Here is a 25,687-nt window from a genome sequence, read left to right on the forward strand (position 1 = left end):
GTTAACTAAGACAAGCATCCTACCCAGTTTCAGGAGCTGTGCATGCTCCTGATTTTTGAGAGTCTGCAAGTAAACAGAGGGGGAATGCTCATGTGTGAGGCTCCCACTGGATACGCTGATGCCATCCTACCTTGTCCAACTGCTGGGTATGAGAGGAGGGCCATATGGTGCTGTCCTACCCTGTGGGAGCCTCACACCCAACCACTCCCCCATCTCCTACCCTGCTATTGACTCAGATGATCCAAAAATGGGAAGCGTGCCCAGCTCCTGAACCTTAGTGATCCGTTAGAATAAGCCTAGTGATGATATATTCTGAAAACGACATCAGCAAGGATATACACATTTCAAACTCAAACTTGGCAGGAAATGCTACAGTTCCCCCTGTCTCTATTTCTTAATTGGTTCTATCTTTTATTTACCTTCTGAAGAATAAGCGCTGCATATCAGCACTCACAGTACAAATGGAGCAGTTTTCAACCATCAAGTGCTGACTAGTTCCTCTTGAAGGCAAGGCAACTAAAAGTTGCTTTGGCTTAAGCCCGCTGGCTTATTTTCAATCAATGTGCCCACTTAATTCATTAGGCTACAACCAAAGTGTCACCTTGAGTTTTATTATAGAAAAAAAAGTGATGTATAAATGCAATTTAAAACCAGTTCATTTGTGCTTGCACAATTCAATTCCTTTTGAGAACTGCTTTGATGCAAACTAAACTTTGAACATTAAATGTACCAGTTCCAGTTTAAGCATGCTCACTCAGAAGTGAATTTCATTCATGTTTGGGAGCGGGGGAGGGACAGTAACATCAGTTCAGCTTCATTTTCTACATGGAAGGGTTAGGCGGGTAGGCGACTTGTTCACATGTGAAACAGCTCTATATATCCAAGGGAGGCTATTTTTTCCACTGGCCTTTGCTCTATTTGCACACAACATGAAGGACTCAAAAAGGTAACTTGAGGACTTTTATTGTGCAGTCTGATCTATCCCAGGTAACAGCCAGCTGAGCCTAGCATGGATGGAGTTAAGCAAGACAAAGCTCCTCTTAAGAATCAAAAGATATAGAGAATCCTGCAGTGTACATTGGCGCTTGTCTCTAGAGACAAGAGCACACTTGCCCCCGCCCCCCCACTCCCACTCAGTCTGGCAACCTAAATAAAAAAATATTCAGTCTATTGGTCGGAGGTGGGGTCACTTATTGGACAAAAGGTGGCGGCGGCAGCAGCACACAACTTTTACTATTGGCTTCCTGCCCCCAACGGGGTGTGACTGCTCTCGTCCTGAGGTCTGACTCCATAAACATTGGCAGAGGCATCTCCAGAAAAAGGTGGTTTGACCACACGCAGATGTCTTCATCCCAAGAATAGCTGCCACAGTAGAGACTGAACAGGTTAAAATGCCGTCCGCAGCTGTTCTGGCTTCGAAACACCAACAAGGCCACGCTGCCCCTCTTCAGGTCTCAAGAGCCCACAGCTGCTGTTGAACTGCACCCAACCCTGTAACTATTGCTTGGCCTCATTATTGGTGGCTGAATTCAATAGTGGTGGTGGTGGGGGTGGGGGAGAGAAAGTCTGTTTCAGTGGCAAGAGCTCCTCCTCCTGCAGAGCAAGCGTTGGCTGAGGTGCTCCCCTCCTTCCTGCTCCCCGCCTGCCCTTTTATCTCAGTTGTCATCTCTGCACAGTGGAATGAAATAGCTGGGTAGCTCTGCCCCACATTTGACAAAAATAAGCTCACCCAAAGGAAGAAGCGGCCTGACAGTTTAGTGGGTGGCCTTTTGCAGATGAACCACAGCTAACAACGCTGCCTCTTCCAAGAGCAAGAGGATGCACGCTTAATACTGACATTTTGTAAAGACAAACTCAAGGGTCTTGCATAGCTTGAGATGGCCACTGAGACTTAAGTCAGGAAGCCCAACTGGGCTTGTCCTGTAATACCAAGAGGACAGCTGTATTTCTCCAACTCACGTTCTGTGCCAAAGCTGTGATTAAAAGTTTTATTTTTAAAAAAGAAAAAAAAGAAAAAGTCAGGTCCTTTGAAACAAGCGGAGGAACAGTTTGGGCAAAAAATAAAATCTGCACAGCTGCTCCGCTGGGCAGCTCTGAGGTATTTTCTTCCCTGGAAGCAGAGTCATGGGGGAGAAGGCAGCTGATGACAGGTAGTTGTGCCCAGCTTTGGGTGCTGAAGACATACACATTCCACAGACTTGGTTTCTGGTATGGTGTTGAGGGCCATTTTTGGAGCATGTTTTGTTATTACTCATGGTCACAACAATAAAACCATTGATTCATGGTTGGCTTCTTTTAAAAATGTCTCCACTTGAACACCCTTCAGAAGAGAAACTGGAAAAACTGCCTGCAAGTAGGCCAAAGCAGTGACGTTTCCAAAGAAACCAGTTCACAGCAATCCGTGAGAGTCACAGGCACTAGGAGGGGTGCTTCACAGCAGGTCAAACTGGGCTAGAGGCGGTTATCCCCATTCACTCTAGTCCTTCGCAGTACCCTGCAAGGAAGAAAAAAGGGACGGAGAAGAACATGGCACACGGCAAAGCACACATTACGACTGGCACTTCAGTGCACAACTGATCATGAGGTGCTCATTTTCTTCAATCAGCTTTGCATTCTGCTCTTCCTCTGAGCAGCAGGGTGGCGTACACGGAGTTCTGCAACTTCAACTACACAACAACTCTCTGAGGTAGGTTCAGAATGATTTCCCTGTGTCCAATAACTGACCTGGGCCTTCCTCATCCAAATCTAACTCTCTGTTCACGACACTCTATTGGCTTCCTTACCACTTTGGGGGAATTTGGCGGGTGGCACAAAGTGCAATCAATCATCATGTGGCACTTAGCAATATTCAAGTTCCGAAACTATCATCTACTGATGCAGATGTGTTATGCACTTGATGACTGCAATGATCACACCACAGCCTGATCATTTGCAGTAGGAATGTGCAGAACGTTCCAATGGCAAAATGTTCCAAATTGAAACGGGCCAGAGCTAAAAGTATTGCAGAGCCTAAGTGACTGCATCAGTAAAAACAGGCATCCAAAATGGCACTCAAAATGTTTCGATCGAAACAGGGTTCTGCTCCGAGCTCGAAACAGGCCCTTTTTAAAAAGGGTTTTCTAATATGATGCAGTCACTTATGCTATGCAGTCCTTTTAGCTCCACAATACTTTAGACCTTTTGGTCTTCTACCTGAAGTGTCAAGAAGCCCAGAATCTTATTGGACTTACCTTCGGTCTCTGTTGTCGAAGTGGTCTGCTAAATGCTCCTGGGACATCCGGAAGTCCTCAAATGGTTGTTGGTATCGAGCTTCAAAGGAGCCTTCTCTGGCTCGGCCTGCCATGAGCTGTCCTGGGGAATCTGCTGACCTCTCTCGGAAGGCTGAAGCCCCAAAGGGGCTAACTTCTCCATTCTCCTGCTTCAGAATGGAAAGACATTTTTGAAGCCAAGGCTGTTTCCCAAGACAGGCTCTCTCTCTCTCTCTCTCTCTCTCTCTCTCTCTCTGTGGGTGTGTGCTTGCAGAGATATACCCAGCACCTAAGATAATGGGGTAGTTTCTGCTGGTGTATTCTACAGGTACACTGGTTCCCCCATGTGCACACCAGGCTGCAAACGTGGCTGTCACAGAGAGTTGGGAGCACAGAAAGCTGCCTTCTACCAAGCCAGACCCTTGGCTCATCTAGCTCTGGGCAGTCTACTCTGACTGGCAGCAGGTTCTCCCAGGTTTCAGGCAGAGTCTCTCTCAACCCTACCTGGAGATGGGAGGGATTGAACCCGGGACCTTCTGCATGCAAAGCAGATGCTCTACCTCTGAGCTATGGCCCCACCCACAAAGGTGGCATACATAGGTCTCCCATCCAGCCACTGACCACACCAAGACCTGCTTAGCTTCAGAAGGTGACTGTATTGTCTGCGTCATGTGCCCTTAGACCAGGCCTGCTTAACTTAGCCCCCCCGCCATCTGTTTTTGGACTACAACTCCAATAATCCCCAGCCACAGTGGCCAATAGCCAGGGATTATGGGCATCTGCAAGAGGGCCGAAGTTCAGCAGCCCTGCCTAAGACCATGTAGGCAGCTACCATAGAAGATATCTAGACTGAAAGCTCAGTTCAGCCAAGAACTCGCTGGATCCTCTTGGGTAACCTGTTTTCTACCACTAAATGGAAATAATACGGGCATGGGTGAACACATTACATTAGAGAGCGTTTGGGGGTTTGTTTTTTAATGGCACAGACACAACAAAACACTGGACGCCTCCACATTTCCTTTTAGTTCAAGTGCATTTCCTCCCTCCCCCATCAGCAGTCAAGTTTCATTATTTTCAACGTCTTAAACAGGACAACCAGGCCATCATAAAAATCACATTCAACATGCCAAGAAAGCATGCAGTTAAATGTCTTCAGCAGAAATGAAGCTAGGCTCATATGTTGCAATTTGCAGAACAATCTGGTGAGCATTTGAAATTGAACACCCAAACATGCTGACTGCAAGGCACAGAGATCAGCAGGGCCTCCTCTGCCTTAGGAATATGGTAGGCCATCGTTCCGAAATCTGTCAGTGTAGCATGCTTGTCGCCATGCAATGCAAGCCATTTATTCAGCTTGCAGAATTAGGCTGGCTGCGTATTTACTGGCACTGCGAGCAAGTTGGCCATAGACTCTTGAACAGAAGGACTGGAAAGATATGTATTTCTATTTAGCACATTTCTATATCACCCCATATAAAAATCCCTGGGCAGTTTACAATTTATCCAAAAAGCGCTGACTTAAATTGTGCACAGCGTTGCAACCCTGCAGTACCCCAGGGCTTCTGCAGACTCCAAAGCCAGCCCGGATGCTGATCTGGAGCTGCATTTCTGGAATGGGGAAACCTGCGGAAACAATGCCTTCCACACAGACTGCTTCAGAATAGTGCCAGGGTTTGCTCTGATGTCCGCAGATGCCCCGGAGCTGTAATGCTACGCCTCACACAAGCCATCAAGTTTAGCCACCCACCAAAACCGCCCTCAAGGAGATTAACCAGTATGCCAACAATATACCTTTGGGTCAGCCTCAACAACAAGTTGCAACAACAGCAGGAAGTGCTGTCGTTTGGTAAGAATGCTTCTGTCACTTCAGTTGACAGAAGTGCCCACCATTGTTTGAATTCAGGCTGATTCGCTCGATTCTCGGCTAGGTGCATGGTGGGCCAGGTTCTTCCCTGCTCTGTCCTGTCCAGATCTCACCCAGGCTGCATTCTCAGGGCCAGAACGCATCGCGGTTAAAGAGCTCACTGCATTTGGCAAGCCCTGCATGGTTTGCATGGAGCACGTCCTGAGAACTGGGAATTTCCAGGCCATTCCTGTTAAATGCTGGTTCACCAAAGCAATTTAACCAGGATTGCCTAGAAATTTTGGATTCCCATGACACACTGTGAGAGCGTGCAGGGCTTGCATTGTGGCTGAACTCTTTAACCTGACAGTGAAAATGTGGCCCCCAGTAATGGAGCCGTTAACAAAGTGATTGGCCCCCGTGATGGAGCCAAATCAACATAACATGGGAGGAGAGCTGGTCTTGTAGGAGCAAGCATAAATCGTCCCCTTTGCTAAGCAGGGTGTGCCCTGGTTTGCATTTGAATGGGAGACTTTATGTCCCCAAGATAAGGCTGAGAGAGACTCCTGCCTGTAACCTTGGGGAAGCCGCTGCCAGTCTGTGTACTGAGCTAGGCGGACCAATGGTCTGACTCTGTATAAGGCAGCTTCCTATGTTCATAGGACACATTTGCTCCTTTTGCAGCCTTCTTAAGACCAACCATGCTTTCAAGCCACGAATCTTTTGCTGCAAGTTTCTGATGTTTCACAGTCCCAAGTTAACGCTTCACAACCGCAGACTCACCTTGCCAGAAACAATATCTATTTTTACTAACAAAGAGGCCAATTCCAGGTCCTCGCTATAGTTGTTCTTCAAAGACACGGCTCGGTATCCTAAAAGAAAGCAAACACCTCCCTTTACTGAAAAGCGTTATGATAGGAGCCAACTAACTGCAGTTATTCAGCTACATTGTACACTAAATACAGTGGTCCTCGACTTACGAACTACTCAACATCCGAAATTTTCGACTTACGAACGGAAAAAAGTGCCGCACGCTTACGAATTTTTCGACATCCGAACGGCACTGGCGTGGGGGGTTCCACTTAAAAAGAGGGGGCTTTACTCACCCCTTCCATGAAAGTAAGGCACTGTACTGTACTGTATTCCTTGTAGTAATCGGGCGGCAGGGTGCCGCCCGCTTCAATCTCCCTCGGCGCGGGCTCCCGCTTCTCGTAGCCATAATCGGGGCGGCAGGATCGCTCCCAGTCCCTGCCGCCTCCTTCAAGCTCAGTCCCCCTCGGCTGGCGGCCCCCCCCCCCGAAGCTCCCCAGAGGTCCCCCGCCACCCCCTTGTTTCCAAATCTAGCCCCATTTAAGAGGATGGCAGGAGAACTCCCTGCCGTCCCCTTCCCCCTTGCCGGCTGGGCTGCAACTGGCTTCTAGGAAGCCTTTCGTGCGCCTGTGCAAAAGGCTTCCTAGAAGCCAGTTGCAGCCCAGCCAGCAAGGCAAGCGGACGGCAGGGAGTTCTCCTGCCGTCCTCTTAAATGGGGCTAGATTTGGAAACAAGGGGGCGGCGGGGGACCTCTGGGGAGCTTCAGGGGGCGGCCGCCAGCCGAGGGGGACTGAGCTTAAAGGGGGCGGCAGGGACTGGGAGCGATCCTGCCGCCCCGATTATGGCTACGAGAAGCGGGAGCCCGCGCCGAGGGAGACTGAAGCGGGCGGCACCCTGCCGCCCGATTACTACAAGGAATACAGTACAGTACAGTGCCTTACTTTCATGGAAGGGGTGAGTAAAGACCCCCCCCCCTTTCGCTCCGGAACGAATTAATCCGTTTCCAATGCATTCCTATGGGAAACCGCTTTTCGACTTACGAACTTTTTGACCTACGAGTATGCATTCGGAACGGATTAAGTTCGTAAGTCGAGGGACCACTGTACATAACATGGGATAGAAAATCATGCTCTGGTGATGGCTTAGGTATAACATTTACCTAAACTGCACATCCTTACTTTTGAATTAGGGGTTTGGTATGTGTGTGTTTTCCCTACAGGAATTGGGAATTTTCGTTGCTGTGTATTTTCCATGGACCATTAACAGAGGCAGGGACATATGAGAAAGACTGTGGCTCGTGGGACACTGGGGACAACATGTGGAAAGGGAGATCAGGGAACAATTTAAGGAGAAAGCAGAGACTGAGTCTCAGCACGGGAATGCAACCCAGATCCCTTGGACGTCCAATTCTTTTGTAAACTCTTCAGATGTTTCTAGGGTCTAATCTACAACCTGAGGACTAGCAACTTGCTCTTTCTCCCAAATTAGAAGGTGAAGTCACCAAGACTCTACAGTAAAGTTCTATTAAAAGCTACTTTGAGTTTGTTGTATTATAATATTCATGTAGCTTTCAGACTCCTTATATTTTCTAACGCAGGAGTAGGCAACGTGCAGCTCTCCAGATGTTGCTGAACTACAACCCTCGTCATCCCCAGACACAATTTGTTACAACTCGGGATGATGGGAGTTGCAATTCAGCAACATCTGGACAGCTGCACGTTGCCTACCCCTGGACTAATGTTACCAGTCCTAGCAAGGGCATGTCTCTGGGCAACCAGGCTTCCTGGGAGATCTCTCCCTGACATACCTGTCTTCAGGCCTTTAACCAGAAATGTGGCCTGAGCTAAGAAGTTCTGGTCACTGAACATGTCCTCTTCGTACACCACAAAGCGGAGGAAGGCAAACTCAGGGTTACAGACGTGGAACTGAAAGGTCTTCTGGGGCCAGGCAGGATTCAGGCCATTGTCCACTATATATTAAAATAAAAACGATCACCTATACTTCCTGTGGGTTTTTGTTTTCAATAAAAAAGACAAAATCATGCAATATTTAAAATGGTAACCTGATGAAGACCCAACAAAGCTCTTAAAAAGCTGTTGCGTTTTGTCTGCTAAACTAAGACCAAAGTGGATGCATAAGATGCGATGTGTTCTCAATACTATGCAGGATAGCATTGTGTGATAGTTCAGTGCAATTGAAAAGCCTGTATCAACTTCAATCTACTGGTTGGCCCAACAAAAGATACCGTCTCATCAACTCTGTGCGTCTATTTCTGTTCCAACCATCTTGGGCATCATCCAAAGCACGTTGCACAATCCCCAGTTCTGAAGACTTATCTCTGCACTTCGCATCAGCACAGAAATGAGCTCCTCTTTTGTGCAGAATTGCCTATAGCTGTTCTGTGAACAGGAAACACTCCTTCCCACATCAAAGTCACCCCACTACTTTTGAGGCAAACTGGCCAATGCTACAACAAACCTCATTTTCACACAAGGTGTGAGGAAAAACAGCATAGAGGACAGGGGAGAGGGAACAGGAAAGGACCCTGGGTGTCAGATCATAAACTATATCGCAGTCTGGTGACGAAGAGGAAGCACAGTTGGCTTACCTGTCAGTGATGGTCTCAGAGTGGCCATCTGTGCAGTCACACCTTGGGATCTGCACCTGCACAGAGCCTCATTTGGAACTTTCCAGAGGTGATCTCAAGAATTCTGGCACTAGTCATGTCTCTTTGGCAGCCCTGCTCAACTTAGGCCCCCCAGCTGTTTTTGGACTACAACTCCCATAATCTCCAGCCACAGTGGCCAATAGCCAGGGATTAGGGGAGTTGTAGGCCAACATCTTCAGGAGGGCCAGGGTTGAGCAGCCCTGCTCTATGGAGTGACAGCCTGTGCCTCTTCCTCGTTCCATTACACTGCCACAATGCAACACCACAAAAGCAAATATTAGGAAGAAGTCACTGCAGCGGGAAGGAGGGAGGATTGTGCGACTTCAAGGATCACAACTCGAAGAGTGTCAGTTGCAGGTAAGCAACCTTTTCTTTGTAGTGTCTATGCAATCACACTTGTGGGAGATGAGCAAGTTACCTTACCTGGAACTAACGATGCAGGGTCATTAGCGGAATAAAGAAGAAAGATAGCTCTGGCAAAAGGCGCATCATCAGCACAGATGCGAATGTTGACTGTGACACACAAAAGCGGACAACTGAAGCCACGTGGCTGCTGAACAGATTTTGCAACACCTCTGTCTAAGGTTGCAGATGCCAGCCACAGTGGGCTTTGACCAGCCAACTGGCATGCCAATTTAACCATCAAGGAGATTCACTTCAAAAGGTGTTGAGAGATGAAGCCCGCAAGACAGTTGACATAGGACTAAGCTTTGTGCTTTTCACCAAGACACAAAACGCAGTGGCTCACACATTGCACGAAGCCACAAAGCACTGCCCATGCTGCTGCATTTGGGGAAATGCAGGATGGTTTTAAGAGGGGTTTGGATAACTTCATGGAGGAGAGGTCTATCATTGGCTACTAGTCAGAGGGCTGCGGGCCACCTCCAGCCTCAAAGGCAGGATGCCTCTGAGTACCAGTTGCAGGAGAGTAACAGCAGGAGGCCATGCCCTCAACCCCTGCCTGTGGCTTCCAGAAGCATCTGGTGGGCCACTGTGTGAAACAGGATGTGGGACTAGATGGGTGTTGGGCCTGCTCCAGCAGGGCTGTTCTTATGTTCACTATCAATGATGCTGCACACCAGGACTATGACAAGAAGTTGTGCAAAGAGATGCTCATTGTTTTCAAGCCTACTGAACAACTTTACATCCAGCTTGCTGCATAACTACACCCACTGACAATGGGTATCCCCTTGCACAACTCCGCGTCGGAGTTCTAGTGTGCAATATCATTGATGGTGTTTCCACAGACGCGGCAGTGTGGGTTGTTCTCTTACAGTGTGTGACAGAGAACCGCCATCCACAAGTCTTAATTTTTTTAAACTCGGTCTGTGCTAGCATAAGCTCATGGCCACAGCTGGGAAAGTAGCGGTGGGAAGAAGGTGTGGGGAAAAAACCTACACAAATCAAAAGCAGAAAATGCATGAAAGGAGAAAGGGGTGCATTGAAGAATTGTTTAACATAGGGCCAACTTGCTTGGTTTTAGAGCAAATGGAGAAAATTCTTTGTGATGCTACCACTGTGGTCACTGAAGAACTGAAAAGGGAGGTGGCCCACTTGAGTATGTATTGTCGCTCCAGAGAGGCAAGGCTTGCACCTACAGTCTTGAAGCTGAGCTCTAGAAACTTTTGAACAAGGCTTTAGAAAGGAGCAGATCCCACAGGCACAACTGCACAGAGACCACAAAGCAGAACTTGGTTTACAGAAATGAGGGATGAATGTTTCAGTATTTCCTTGTCTGGAGGAACACACACCACCGACGTATTCTGCAGTTCTAGCGGAGTTCTGGCCAGTAGGTCCGGGTACTCACCCACCATCTCGGTCTTCTGCTTTGCATTGTCGTACTCTGCTCCAGACACCTCAACCTCTACAAATGGACAGACAATTCCTCTTCCATTTTTGGGAAGATGCCGTGCCCCGAGGACCTATACAGGTGGAAAAGACAAACTTTCACCATGACTCTGCCTTAGCGTACGCTACCAAATAGACAGGAACAGCACAAGGATTCCCCTCTCTACTGGCAAAAGGGATTCTGGAGAAATCTTGCACTGATGATCGAAAAGGGTGGCACATCAGAACCAATAAATGGTTGTAGGTCTCCAGTTTCAAATGAAATTCAGGGGGTTAAGGGGTAGTCCTCAACTACTTCTCAGTACAGCAGCATTGTGTCTGTTGGGAAGTGTCTGGCAGGTGCATGCAGTTCAGGACAACTCCACAGGCAATCACAGCTGCTAGAGATAGGTACTCGTCTCCTCTGTGTGTGTCCCCGCCCCTATCAACTTTGCAACGCCTGGACCAATATGTACCAAACTGAGTACAGTTGTGGGGACACATAGGGACACCTCAATGGTGTAGTTTGTAATGATGTCATTCACAGATTCAAGATGGTAGACACATAAACTTGTGAGGCGCAAGTGGGATAGCTTGTGGACAGTCTAACCGATTTGAACCAAATTTGCTACAGCTGTATGGACACCTAGAGATGCCCCAATGGTGTAGTTTGTGATGATGTCATCCACCCGGATTCAAGATGGTAGATGTGTGAACTTTGGAGGCTCAAGTTCACTAACTTGAGGACTTCCTAATCGATTTGAACCAAATTTGGTAGTTGTATAGAGCGACACACAGGGACACCTCAATGGTGTAGTTTGTAATGCTGTCATCCACCCCAATCCAAGATGGCAGACGCATGAACATTTGAGCTCTAACTTGTGAACCTCAATATGAACCAAATTTAGTCCAGTTGTAAAGGTTAATTGTGCGTTCAAGTTGGTGTCGACTCCTGGCGACCACAGAGCCCTGTGGTTTTCTTTGGTAGAATACAGGAGGGGTTTACCATTGCCATCTCCCACGCAATATGAGATAATGCCTTTCAGCATCTTCCTGTATTGCTGCTGCCTGATATAGGTGTTTTCTATAGTCTGAGAAACATACCAATGGGGATTCGAACCGGCAACCTCTGGCTTGCTAGTCAAGTCATTTCCCCACTGCGTCATTATGTGGCTATAGTCCAGTTTTAGAGACAGTGAAAGGAAAGTAGGCTGATTAGTTCTTACTAGAACTTGTTTTTATCTTCTTGCTAACCTCCCTGAGGCTTAGGACGAAGGGTGTTATAAAAATATAAATAAATAAAACCCTAACCTTCAGATCCTTTTAACTGGAGACACCAGAAACTGAACCTGGGGCCTTCTGCATGCAAGGTATGTGCTCTGCCAGTGAGCTACAGCACCTCCCCAAGTACAGATAGTCATGGCCAGTATTTCCAGAGAAGAGTATTTAGAATTCAAGATGTTGGGAGAGCTTTGTGGGATGGAGATGACAAAGAAGAATTCTGAACACCTTCCAGAGCTCCTCATGCTGTCTGGGACACTGTCATGACCAGTGTTCCCTGTAACAGGGATTCCTAGATGTCACTGACTACAACCCCCATAATCTCCAGCCACACTGCCCTTTGACTGGGGGTGATGGGAGTTGTAGTAAAAAATCCTGGGCATGTTACAGGGAACACTGCTCATGACTGCATCCCAGTCAGCATGAGGAGCTCTGGAAGGGGTTCAGAAGTCCTCCCTCCCACGGAGCTTGTCCAACATCTTGGATTCTTGGTTTTCTGCTCTCAAAAGGAGCTTGCGGATGGTGGCATTGCCAAGAAAGCAGCAGTGACACACTCTGCTCTTTGTTCTTTCCTGCTGCACAGTACTTACATGGCAGAACCAGAGTCACGACCATGCTTCAAATTGAGCAGCCCAGTGCTAAATACTACGTAAAATTCAGGACATGCAATTTGTAAATGGAGGGTGACACCTATGGGTGTCAGGAGATTGAATGCTGCTAACTTTCTTCCCTAGAGAACAGTTTCCCCACAGCTGTTTCAGGGGATCTCTGCTCTCATCTGTCCATTTCAAGGAGATTCTTGCTACTGAATTCTTGGCTGGGTGGCTTATGCTGGTTTGGTTCCATCTTGGGAGGGCTAGTCGACACAAGGATTCCCAGAAAATGCAACCATTATTGCAGAGGAGGAGACACAGTTATCATCAGTAAACATTTGGTGGTTGCCATGAGAAGAGCATATTGTTTTGCTCCATACAACAAGATATTTATGTCAATAAATAATAGTGATTTAGTAGGCCCATTCACGTTATGTTTATTATTATTGTTGTTATTATTATTATTATTACAACATTTATATCCTGCTCTTCCTCCAAGGAGCCCAGCGCGGTGTATTACATACTTGAGTTTCTCTTTCGCAACAACCCTGTGAAGTAGGTTAGGCTGAGAGAGAAGTGACTGGCCCAGAGTCACCCAGCTAGTTTCATGGCTGAATGGGGATTTGAACTCGGATCTCTCTGGTCCTAGTCCAGCACTCTAACCACTACACCACACTGGCTCACTTTAACACTCGTATGATGACTGTACAGTGTACACAGGTAGAGATCTGTACACAGGAACGGTCATTCACATGTCATGTTGAATGAAGGTACAGAAGTACACTTCCTATCTGTACCGTGTATTTGAAGGGCCTGTATCCAGGTTCACTGTATCCAGGTTCACTTAAAATGAGCGCAGGTACAGTCATCCACACAAACATATGTACGAGTGTGCAGATATCTGTATGCTCTTACAGCATAATGTCCAAATCGGGCTATTGTTAGTCAACAATGAATCCTAACCAAGTGCTTGCATCATGAGCAACATTGCGCTAGCATAAGATCACATGGTTGTACTCAAAAACGGAGATTTGTGGAATTGTGTCCTCTTGCAAAAATGTTCCCTTTAAAACCGATGAGGCCTGCTGCAGGTTGCGTAAGTGTGGCACGAGTACAAGCGTGCTTGCAGAAGCGCAACGCGAGTCTGGAATGCAAGCTCCAGATTTAAAGCAAGTACCTGCGCAACAGCTTTGCACCAGCACATCATCCTCCCACAAGCGCTTCATTAGTCAGGATGTCTGCCAATGTTAATAACACACGGTCATATGAAGCTGCTTTATGCAGAGTCAGGATAGGGGTGCACAAAGCCCAGTGCTGTCTACGGTGACTGGACGCAGCTCTCCAAGGTCACTGGCAGGGAGGGGTCCTTCTCAGTTCCTTATAATTAGATATTCTGTGGAGCAAACGTCGGGATTTCCAATATGCAAGGTGGGTGTTTTACTGCAGAGCTATCTCCCCACCCCATTCTTCAATTTATAAAGCCTTCTGTAACATTAGAAAGTTCAAGTGAAATGTCATTCAGACTTTATAATGGCAACCCAGAGGAGAGCTGGTCTTGTGGTAGCAGGCATGAATTGTCCCCTTTGCTAAGCAGGGTTTGCATTTGAATAGGAGACTACATGTGTGAGCACTGCAAGAGATTTCCCTTGGGGCCGCTCTGGGAAGAGCACCTGCATGCTTGCATGCAGAAGCTTCCAAGTTCCCTGCCTGGCATCTCCAAGAGAGGGCTGAGAGAAACAACTGCCTGCAACCTTAGAGAAGCCGCTGCCAGTCTGTGTTGACAATACTGAGCTAGATGGACCAATGGCCTGACTCCGTGGAAGGAAGCTTCCTATGTTCCTATGAGACGCTCCTTGCTGAATGAGCAGCTTCCCTAGGCAAAACTGGAGATACTAGAGAGTGCCTGTTCCCTGAAAAACTGAACAGCCCTGTTATTTATGAAGGAGAAATTACTTGATTATTGCAAGAACAGCAAAGTGTTCACATGGGGTTGCTCCTGGCGTGATTTTTGGGCAATCAAATGGACACTTAAGTCAGAGCTTGCCAATCCCAGGTAGTAGGGAGCCATGGTGCCTGGAAATATAACTGTGGTACCTAAACTAAGATATTCAGAAGTAGCATTATTTAATACAATTTCTCCCAGGCAGCCCTGTTTCTGTTCTAAGTATTGTATGTTACTTGTAAAGGGGACAAAGAGAAGTCAATTTACACCTCCCACAATGTCCATTGCCAAGTCTCTTGATTTTGTCAAGCATCCATTGTTCAACTCCTAAATTTTGGGGCTTCTAGATCCAAAGAAGATTTGTCAAGACCTGACTTAAATTTCTCAAACATAAAATCTTTATTTTCAAATATGGGGCAGTTTAAAGGTCATGAGGAGAGCTGTTCTTGTGGTAGCAAGCATGACTTGTCTCCTTAGCTAAGCAGGGTCTGCCCTGGTTGCATCTGAATGGGAGACTAAATGTGTGAGCACTGTAAGATATTCCCCTCAGGGGATGGAGATGCTCTGGTTCCAAGTTCCCGCCCTGGCATCTCCAAGATAGGGCTGAGAGAGACTCCTGCCTGCAACCTTGGAGAAGCCGCTGCCAGTCTGGGTAGACAATACTGAGCTAGATGGACCAATGGTCTGACTCAGTATATGGCAGCTTCCTATGTTCCTAAATCAACCAACATCCTGTGATGTCCAATCACAACACGCACCACGTGAGCTACATACTTCTGAATCTGCCTACAGAAAATACACAGTCCCATATCTAGGGGCCCAGCTATTTCCCATCAAGTTATGGGTGAGGGAAAGCCAGCAAAGACTGTAAACATTCCATATGAAAAGCAGAGTTGTTTGCAGACACGCACTTACACACATTTTATCTTCATGATGTACTATGTCAGTGTTTTGACACTTCAGGGACGGCAGGGAGAGCAAAAAGGTCCATACAAAACAAGGTAGGAAAAACAAGGACTGCTTACAGCAAGCCAGCACAAACCTCAATGAAGATCGAAAGGGGCTCTGCTCCACGCAGAGTGCTCTTGTCAAAGGGGTCAAAGATGTCATCCCTCATGTTGGCTGGCTGTAACATGAAGCCACAACGGCCTCCAGACATGAACAGGGCCTGATTCATCTGCATTGGCTTGTCTGAAACACACAGTATTATTATTATTATTATTATTATTATTATTATTATTATTATTATTAATTCAATTTCTATACCGCCCTTCCAAAAATGGCTCAGGGCGGTTTACATGGAGAAATAACAAAGAAGATGGATCCCTGTCCCCAAAGGGCTCACAATCTAAAAAGAAACATGAGACAGACACCAGCAACAGTCACTGGACGTACTGTGCTGGGGGTGAACAGGGCCAGTTACTCTCCCCTTGCTAAATAAAGAGAATCACCACGGTAAAAGGTGCCTCTTTGCCAAGTTAGCAGGGGGAATTCATTTTGCATTGAATTTGAAGTACAATTTAGGACTCTTTACTGGAAAGCCAGTGCCAACTGGCCAGTTCACAAAACTCAGAAAAATGTGAAATTTTTCCGTATGGGAGATCATTTAACCACACCACTAACACTGTCGGAAGCCTTTGTAGCAGCACAATAAATCCTGCTACCAATGGAAAGTTGGCTGTTGGCCGCATGGTGAAGTCACTTGGTAATTCTCCACTTTGAGGCATATTTCCACATTCTGGAGTCATGTGAATCAATTCTAGCTCAACCCCCCCTGTCTGTGGAACGATCCAACCCTCAATAGCATTATGTGGGGAAGAAGAGCATGTCAGGTAGACAGGTTGTATTTAGTGGGAACAAGTTATTCTGTACCAATCTCTGCTTGTTTTACGAGGAGGGATTTTCCCTTGAAGGAGATGGAATTCTTACCAAGACACAGAGCTGGGTATTTGTGTGTGTGTTTCTTTCCATTACATAAACAATAGTCTGCAAAATTTATAGAAAGCGGAAATCACCCCAGTTCATAAGGAACAACAAAAAGCAAGCCATTGTTGATTGTTTTATAATAGGGCTGCACAACTTCGGCCCTCCTTCACATCTTGGCCTACAACTCCCATAATCCCCGACTATTGGCCACTGTGGCTGGGGATTATGGGAGTTGCAGTCCAAAAACAGCTGGAGGGCCAAACTTGTGCAGCCTTATATAATGACACACAGAATCAAACACCAGAAGCAGAAACAAAACCTCTCTCTGTACTGCAGGCATTCCCCTAAACTGTGGTCACCATATTTTTTAGCACAGAGAGCTCCTAGTAATGGAACACGCCACAGGAAGGTGGCTCTCACCTGGTGTCTGGAAGTTGAGGGCCACCAACTGGCTGCCACAGATCCACATAGGTAGAGGGTCATAGTTGGAAGAGTCAAGCCTCTGTCCCTTAGGGTAGATGCGGGAAAGCTGGAGCCGGTTGTACTGCAGGAATTTCTTGCCTTTGATCTTGTTGACGTACTTTTCGGCCTTGGTTTCGGGGAAAGAGGACATGTCTCTGTAGCAGGCCCTGTCTGTACCAATCTCTGTAGAAAACATGGAGCAGAAACTGACATGGGGGCATCCTCTAGTCAGGATGTTCCTACCATTATAAGGGCCAAGGGTAGAGAATTCGAATAGGACGGATATTTATATACCGCTTTTCAGTAAAAGAGAAGTGTTCTGCAGAGCGGCTATCCATATTTTCAGTAAACTTCAGAAATTTAGGACTAATTCTTACATCCATGTGTTGGTCCACAAAGTTGTTTTTCATTGAATCTGAACATACAGGATGTGTGCTGCAAATAGTTCAACATGTGCCTGGGTCAAAGGTCACTATGTCTTGGCTCTTTTTTTTTTTGGCGGGGGGGATCATTTTATAGGACAAGAGGAATCGTCGCCAAGACTTGTGTTGAGAACAGTTCAACATGTAATTTTGGCAGTTTTATAGTACATAATGAGTCATGGCCAGAACTTGAGTTGAACACTGTTCAGCATGTATAAATCAATTGGAAGAACTACACACTGAAGAAAAGGCATATCAAAAATACTCATAAGAATCCATCCTCTTTTTTACTTCTCTTTCATGTGTTCCCTTTTAAAGGGAACATTACTTTAACAACACTTCTTTTTCATGTATTCCTTTTTAACAGTTTAGGTGTTGATTTGTTAACTAAGATGGTGACTAAATATCCAAGATACTGGCTTACAAGTCTTGCAGAGCAACGTGGGTGTTTTGGAACTGCCCGCACTACTGCAAAGCCATAACACACAGAGCGACAGTGCTGCACAAGGGGATAGTACTGGAACTATTGTGCGAATTGCACGTTGCATTCAATTTCTATCATTCCCAATGGAAGTAGCACACAATTGTGACCGTGCTAGATTCAGCAACGCCAATACTGCCCTCTTGTGCAGCAGCACTGCTGTGTGTGTTAGAGCCCTGAAGCAACATAGGCGGTTACATAGGAAGCTGCCATATACCGAGTCAGACTATAGGTACATCTAGCTCAGTATTGTCTACACAGACTGGCAGCGGCTTCTCCAAGGCTGCAGGCAGGAATCTCTCTCAGCCCGATCTTGGAGATTCTGCCAGGGAGGGAACTTGGAACCTTCTGCTCTTTCCAGAGCGGCTCCATCCCCGAGGGGAATCTCTTACAGTGCTCACACATCAAGTCTCCCATTCATATGCAACCAGGGTGGACCCTGCTTAGCTAAGGGGACAAGTCATGCACTGCAGGACATGTAAGCTACTGAGTTTAAATTTAACTTTGCAATGATTGCAAATTAGACTTGAATCCATAGAAAACAGACTTGGAAGGCCAACTCATTTCAGCTCAGCAACACTTCTTCAATTTGCTTAACAGTTACCAAATGAGTGATGGCTTTATGTATCATTCCTATCCTGTGAATAAGAAACAGAGCACTGAAGCCTTTTGACTCAACCGATTTCCCTTCAAATAACCATTTAACTAATTCTCATGTAAGAAGAACATTTCCTTCTCTGCTAACTCTTTTCTAACTCCAAGACAATTTTGTGTGTTTCCTTGCTCTGGCCTTCATTCTCCTCCATCTCTTTGAGAAATGTAATGTGTGAACAGTTTGGGGCAAGAGTTGACCAAGACTTGCAGGTTTCTCCTGTTCAACCGCTAAAAGTTCCAACAAGGGGCGAATGGCTCTATAAGGTTAATAATGTTAATAACAAGGTGAACGAACACCAGCTCTTGGGTAGTCAACTCAGGCTATGCAACAGTTCACTGTACAGGAGTTTGCAATATATATGTAAAGGAATCTGCACTTACTCTCTTCATCAAAGGGGACAGGGCGACAATAGATGACAAGTTCCGAAAGCTCCAGTGCTATCTTTTTCCGCCGCTCCATCATCTTCCCTTCTGAGAGCTGCCAGATATAAAAATAGCAGGTCTCATTATGTGTGTGAGGACACTGGGACAGAGATAGGCTTGGCTGCATAAGGAGCATGCAAGATGTTCAATGACCAGAAATTAGAAACAGCAGGTCAACCACTCAAGGTCTGCGAGGCTTTCTCCTCCATCTATGAACATCTTCATGGCACCTAGCAAAATTGCAAAATTCTTCTCTCACTCAAAACACTTGTCAGTGTACAGTGTCCTTCACAAGGGCAGCATAGAGCCAACCACCATCGGGGATATCAAGCCCCTGAGCGTAAAGAAGAAACACAAAACAACTAGGTCTAGGAATGCAGGTTTTTTTACCATCCTGGGTGCTTTCCAGACTCTCAACAGGGTCAGGACGAATCTCGGAAGTGTGCTTCCACACTTCCTGCATCGTGACACCGCAGTCCCTACGGGAACAGCAGGATGCCGTGCATATTTCCAATGCCTCGTTGCGAATTTAATCGCTGCGATATAGAACAAGGATGTCATACATCCGGCGTGAAAAAGTTGCAGGTTTGGGGGGTTGTTAGTTGTTGTGAGACTGTTCCCCCTGCTGTTTACATCCCGAATGCAACTTTCCCAAATGGAGGCATTTTCCTGCTGTTCCAGCAGCCAGACTGGAAAGCATCCTGGTGAGTTGGGAATTTACAGCTGGTGACACACAGCGTCTAATTACTAACCTGCAGTCTATCTGCTGGTGGCAGACAGACTACATTTTCAGCAGCAAACAAAGGAGTGGAAACCCTGGTGGCTGCATCTTGTAAAGCAGTGGGGAGCAATGTGCAGGTAAGAAATGATAACTAAGCAAAGAGGCACGTTTAAAGTGGTGATTCTCTTATATTTAGCAGAGGAGGGGAGCAACTGGCCCTATCCACCTCCATCACAGCAGCCCTCCAGTGGCTGTATTTCTTCTTGGACTTAAGGGAACTTGGAACCTTCTGCTCTTCCCAGAGGGCCTCCATCCCCTAAGGGAACAATCTTATTATTTGTTCCACAGACGGCTTTGAGAACTGCTGAGAAGTGGTAAATAAATATTCATAGTCACAGTCATAGTGACTGCTAAAACTTTTCCTACTTGCTTCCCCCCTGCAACACCACTCTGAAGAGCAGATCACCTGGTGTGCATTCTAAAAGAGCCATAGGGTGCTCTGTGGGGCTGCAAGATAAGCCCCAACGCTTTAAAGACCCAGCGGCTATGGAAGCAGCATTAACACATTTACAGTGAGGGAAATAAGTATTTGATCCCCTGCTGATTTTGTCCGTTTGCCCTCTGACACAGAAATGACCAGGCTATAATTGGAATGGTAGGTTTATTGAAATCCATCGCTGACTTTTGGGCACTGGGCTTTTGAGGGTTTGTTTGTTGTTATTCTGTCTCTCACAGCTACAATATACCTACCATTCCAATTATAGCCTGGTCATTTCTGTGTCAGAGGGCAAACGGACAAAATCAGCAGGGGATCAAATACTTATTTCCCTCACTGTATGATCCCCACTCACGAATATGGGAGGAAATATGGTAATGCTATTTTCGGAGCCATCAGTTCTTAAAAGTATTGGGGCTTTTCTTGCTGTTTCGCTGCAGTCCTACATGGAGCCTTCCGGGTCTGTTACAATGCACATCATGTTGCCCAGCTTTCCCCCCATTTGATGTGGAAAAATACAACAGGGGGGAAATGCCAAGCAGAAAGAAGAGCGGCTTTGGAGGAGAGTTGCAGGGAGGAAAGAGGTGTAGGCACCTCTCTGCCTGCTACTTCCCCCCTGCAAATTGGACTCTCCGCCACCAAAACGCTTTAAAGCAGAGAAGCAATAGCTGAGGGTTCCTACCTAGCTCTGTGATCTATAATTCAGCCTTAGGTTTGAGCAATGATCTCTGGGCTCTGTACCAATGAGATTTTCATACAATGTGCCCGGTACTAGACTAGGCCCAACTCTTGTGCATGGTAACCAATATTTAACATCTTGGGAACATAGGAAGCTGCCATATTCTGAGTCAGACCGTAGGCCCATCTAGCTCAGTATTGTCTACACAGACTGGCAGCAGCTTCTCCAAGGTTGCAGGCAGGAATCTCTCTCAGCCCTATCTTGGAGATGCCTCCAGGGAGGGAACTTGGAACATAGACGCTCTTCCCAGCGGCTCCATCCCCTAAAGGGAATATCTTACCGTGCTCACACTTCTAGTCTCCCATTCACATGCAACCAGGGCAGACCCTGCTTCGCTAAAGGGACAAGTCATGCTTGCTACCACAAGACCAGTTCTCCTCCAGATCTTAGGTTTTTCACACTATGAATTACCATGTTTTATAAAAGGGTACCTCACCCTGGCATCAGCAGTCTGGGCTGCCTCCCGGATCTTCTTCACCCAGTCCAATAAGTCTTCATGAGAGTCAGCAGCCACATCGAGGGACCACCGTGAGACGGAGGTCACACTGATAGAGAAGACATACATGCGATTGTTCTTCCCCTCGGGGCGAATGGCTGTGGAAGACAGAAGGCAAGCAGGGTAAATCGCTAGGCCACGGAACATAAGCCAATGCCTCCTTCAGACTGTCACAGCCAGAAAAGCTGACCAAGCAGTAGACCAAACTGGGATCAGAGTTTCAGCCAAAAAGCTCTCAAGGTAGCACAGATAATAATAAACAACCCATTTTCAGGAGTAAGGGAGAAACAACAGAAAACTGGACTGCAATGCAATTTTTACTCCTGGCTTCTCGCTGTCTGAAGCAGTGAGAGTTTTCCAAGCCATCCAGCCAACATTCTCCGCCCAGTTGGGACCAAGATTTGAAGGTGGGCAGAGAATGTCAGTAGAATGAGGGCAGATGGCTCCTGGACTGGACCTGGGCAGGTTCACATGACATGCCCACCAGTTCCTTATATTATCCTAGGCTGCAGACTTGCTGGTGGTCATGAGAAGTCGCCCAATATCTACGTTAGTGATGCCATGGGTGTGCAAGATAGTCTTGCATCTGCAATCCTTGCTGAAGAGCAACATCCCAAATGGCCCTGCAAAGGTGGGAGAGAGAGTGAGTAGAGATCTATGCAGAGCCTTTATTTTGGAGCAAGGCCTTGGAAAGAGAGCACTTGTGCACCAGCAAGGAAGGGAAGCACAGTTTGGGCCAGGAATTAAAAACTAACAAACATGTTCCTGCCACACTGTCCACTTACCAATCTGACAGGACGGTACATCCAGGACGCCTCGAAGCAGGTCTCCTAGGGGACTGTTCTCATCTAGCTGCTGCTGCAGGGAAGACCACAAAAATATAAAATACATTTATTTACATTTTATAGCCCACCCTAGCAGGGGAGATTAAAAGAACATAGCAACAATATTCATTAATATAGGCTGTTTTAAAATGTTTCCAAGCCCTTATGAACATATTAAAAACTAGCTGGGCTGGGCTCAGAGCATCTGTGCCTCTATCCACACATCCCCCCACCAGCCACCGTTTCCTTCCCCTGCCTGCCGCCGCTTTCTTCCCCCACCCCTGCAATTTTGTCTCCCACCTCGCCTGCAAGCCTGTCCGCCAACGGCACCGCTTTCCTCTCCCCCCGCCAGCAGCTCGCTCGCAAACTCTCGCAGAGCTGCCACACATGGGATTAGCAACAGGTATGCCTTAGAGAAATATATACACAGATAGATGCCTGACCTGCCTCTGCACAAGGCCTACAGGTTATTAAACAAATGCTGAATAGTAGTGAAATAAAAGCTGGAAGACTATTTAGATTTGCCAGTCTTGAGTGGTTCTATAGCAGTGGAGTGCCTCTCTATGCAACCTTTCTCATATAGATGGTGTACAAGCAATTGCTATCAGAAGGGACCAGCAGGAAACTACTGTAGTACAAATCCTCCTTTTGCACATGTGCATCATCTCACTACTGGGGAGATGGGCAAGAGGGCTGTAGCTCAGTGGAAGAGCATCAGCTTAGCATGCAGAAGCTCCCAGGTTTGATCCTTGGCATCTCCAGGAACGGCTGCCTGAAATCCTGGAGAGCCATTGCTGCTAGTGAGTGCAGTCAACACTGAGCTAAACGGGCCAATGGTCTGACTCAAGACAGCTTCCTCGCTTTCCTAGCTGCAGTCGCTTCTAAACATGAGCAAAACAATGTAAGGAGGACAAGCAGAAGGCCTTATTTCAAGATGAAAACTCAAACTTGGTTCTTTCCAGAAGCAGAAGGTAGATTTTTCTCTAGAAAAGACCTGGAGCCTTCGTGGCTCTCTCTTTTCCATTCTCCAAAATGAACGCTCACCTCCCTTTCAGGCTCCAGACCCGTTGGGCTAGTTATTTCTTCTACGTAGTTAGATGGAAACCACAACTGTTTCTTACCCCCGTAGTCTCCTCTCCACCTAGGACAGACAGAAGGTGCAAATGCAAGGTTGTATATACTATATTATTTATTTATTTGTTAGTTCAATTTCTAGACCGCCTTTACAGAATAGCTCAGGGCGATTCACAAATATCACAAAACAGTTAAAATCAATCAGTGATCAGGAACAAAGATATTAAAATACAATAAAGCAACTAAAAATAAAATAAAACAGTTCAAAACCTTATAAAAACCTGATACATTAAGGACCCTTTAAAACAATCTAAAAACCCTGGAAGGCCAGGCCAAACAGGTAGGTATTTAGGGCTCTCCTAAATGCCAATAAAGAATTCAAATTATGGATTTCTGCAGGGAGAGCATTCCACAGTCTAGGAGTGGCTACAGAAAAGGCCCGCCTCTGGGTTGCCACCAGACGAGCTGGTGGCAACTGGAGCCAGACCTCTTCAGATGATCTTAGCATGCAGTGGGGATCAGACCGAAGAAGGCGCTCTCTAAGGTAACCTGGACCTAAACCGTTCAGGGCTTTAAAGGTAATAACCAGCACTTTTTATTTGCTCGGAAACATACCGGCAGCCAGTGCAGCTGTTTCAAAACAGGCATAATATGGTCTCTCCGAGTTGCCTTGGAGACCAGTCTGGCTGCCACATTTTGAACTAACTGAAGTTTCTGAACTATGTACAAAGGCAGCCCCACGTAGAGCGTGTTACAGAAGTCAAGCCTGGAGGTTACCAGCTGGTGCACCACTGTTCTGAGGTCATCCTCCTCAAGGAATGGATGCAGTTGTTGAATCAGCCTAAGCTGATAAAAAGCACTCCTGGCCACGGCCTCCACCTGAGATACCAGAGTGAGGTCTGGATCCAGGAGTACCCCCAAGCTGCGTACTTGCTCCTTCCAGGGGGAGTGTGACCCCATCCAGCACAGGGAGATCTAACTCATCCCTCAGATTCTGAGCCCCTACAATGAGCACCTCTGTCTTGCTTGGATTCAGCTTCTATTTGTTATGCCCTCATCCAGCCCATTACTGCCCACAGGCAGGCATTTAGGAAATGAACACCATTTCCTGATGAAGCAGATGAAAGAGAGAAGTAGCTTTGGGTGCCATCAGCATACTGATAACACCCAGCACCAAATCTCCTGATGACCTCACCCAGCGGTTTCATGTAGATATTGAAAAGCATTGGTGACAGAAGGGAGCCCTGAGGGACTCCATATAACAACTCTCGTTTAGATTCAGACATCAGAATATAGAGATGAGCAGTCTTAAGCAGACCTGCAGAGAATACTAACAGCATCAGCAGAAGACCTTTCAGTAGCATAGTGGGGGCAAGCAGTTGATCCCGGTATGCCCTATAGTTAATCCTGCCCTACTTCCAAACAGTGGAGGAAAAGTTACCATGTTCCTGCTTTGCCATCCAAAGCAAACCAAGTCATTGTCAAAGTGTGCTGATGGGCTCAGTGCTATACCATCTGCCTGGCATGCAAAAGGCCTCAGAGTCACACCCCTGGGATCTCCAGTTAAGGCTGCGAAAGACTCCTGCCTGAAAACCTTGAAGAGCTGCTGCCAGTCAGTGTAGACAATACTGACTGAGATGAACCAAGGATCTGGCTTGGTATACGGCAACTTCCAGGGGAAAGTGTTCCTGATGAATAGTTAAATAGATGCTCAGTAGCAGGAGCAGATCTGGGAAACCAAGTTGTCCTCAAGCAGTCGCAAAACAGCAAGGGAAGGGTCTGATTTGGAGGGGGAAAGCAGCAGGCAGAAAAGAACATTGCAAGAGAAAAGTGGGGAGTAGGGGAAGGATTAAGCCCACTTCTCCTTCTCCCCTTCAAAATGACACCTCCTGCCACTTTGCAGCTGCATGACAACAGCCCAAGTTCCTGGGTCAGGGTTTGCCAATGGATCTTTAGCCTGACCTCCAGAATGAGGCAGGGGTGCATTGTAACCCACCTGCATGTTTGAAAGCACATAATGCACCGAAGCTACTTAATTATTTTAAGTGACGTTAACAGATGCTGTAAGAGCTGGTGATGTGAGCAAATGATCTCTGGTTACCTGGTAGATCTTTACAAAGGAAAGAGCAGAGAAAACTCACCAGCCTCCTTCTTGTTTCTCCACATTCTGGATGACAGCATTTTTGGTGAAGGTGAGTTCATCCTCCCGCTGAGCCTTGTAGTCAAACAAGGCTTTGACAGCACACTAAGAGACACAAAAGTGTGAGACTAGATGAGAAATGCAGAAGCAGAGATGGGTGCCAATTTCAACAGCAGCAACATGGCTATAGCTACAGAATTATGTAAGAATCCACTTGCAGATAGACCTCTTGCCTGTACATACCCATCATGGGTAGGCTCACAGTGAGAAATTTGGCATGCAAACTATAGGAATATCCCAATGCCTGATAGGTGCTTATTACTGAAGCTCGGTTTCTTCTCCAAATGGATATACAAGAAAGAAGCTTGCACGTGTAAACAACTTCATCGCACATGTTAGTGCCTCCATTATACAAAAGGCACCAAGTACACACTTACAGTGTAGCAAACGAATTCTTGCAGATGGGATACATTTTTATATCTGCTAACTGACTGTTAAGACCCTTCCTTGAACTAAAAACAGAGGGGAAAAAGAGGGGATGGGGACCCAAGATGAACATGTGTCAGAGTGCTAACAAGACCAGGCAACATCATTTCACCCCAATTCACTCCTGCCCC

At 46.7% G+C, this 25,687-nt stretch overlaps 1 protein-coding gene across 5 annotated transcripts in view; it reads right to left on the reverse strand.

The window, feature by feature from the left end:
- Positions 1-590: 590 nt before the first annotated feature.
- The window catches only part of PLCG1 (phospholipase C gamma 1), a 146,851-nt gene continuing 121,754 nt past the window's right edge, over positions 591-25,687 (reverse strand). For 2 of the 5 annotated variants that reach the window (XM_053250998.1, XM_053250999.1), the window contains 12 exons: positions 25,072-25,175; positions 22,901-22,997; positions 21,818-21,890; positions 20,973-21,130; positions 18,539-18,635; positions 16,559-16,783; positions 15,255-15,403; positions 10,377-10,491; positions 7,709-7,870; positions 5,875-5,963; positions 3,231-3,418; positions 591-2,494 (listed from right to left, as the gene is read on the reverse strand). In XM_053250998.1, coding sequence (XP_053106973.1) covers positions 2,452-2,494; positions 3,231-3,418; positions 5,875-5,963; positions 7,709-7,870; positions 10,377-10,491; positions 15,255-15,403; positions 16,559-16,783; positions 18,539-18,635; positions 20,973-21,130; positions 21,818-21,890; positions 22,901-22,997; positions 25,072-25,175 — 1,500 coding nt within the window. In that variant the 3' untranslated portion in view covers positions 591-2,451. The remainder of the gene's footprint in view (positions 2,495-3,230; positions 3,419-5,874; positions 5,964-7,708; positions 7,871-10,376; positions 10,492-15,254; positions 15,404-16,558; positions 16,784-18,538; positions 18,636-20,972; positions 21,131-21,817; positions 21,891-22,900; positions 22,998-25,071; positions 25,176-25,687) is intronic. The other 3 variants (XM_053251003.1, XM_053251001.1, XM_053251002.1) reach the window with 3 other exon arrangements.

The sequence above is a fragment of the Hemicordylus capensis genome, chromosome 4 (assembly GCF_027244095.1).
Source record: "Hemicordylus capensis ecotype Gifberg chromosome 4, rHemCap1.1.pri, whole genome shotgun sequence".
Classification (NCBI taxonomy): Eukaryota; Metazoa; Chordata; class Lepidosauria; order Squamata; family Cordylidae; genus Hemicordylus; species Hemicordylus capensis.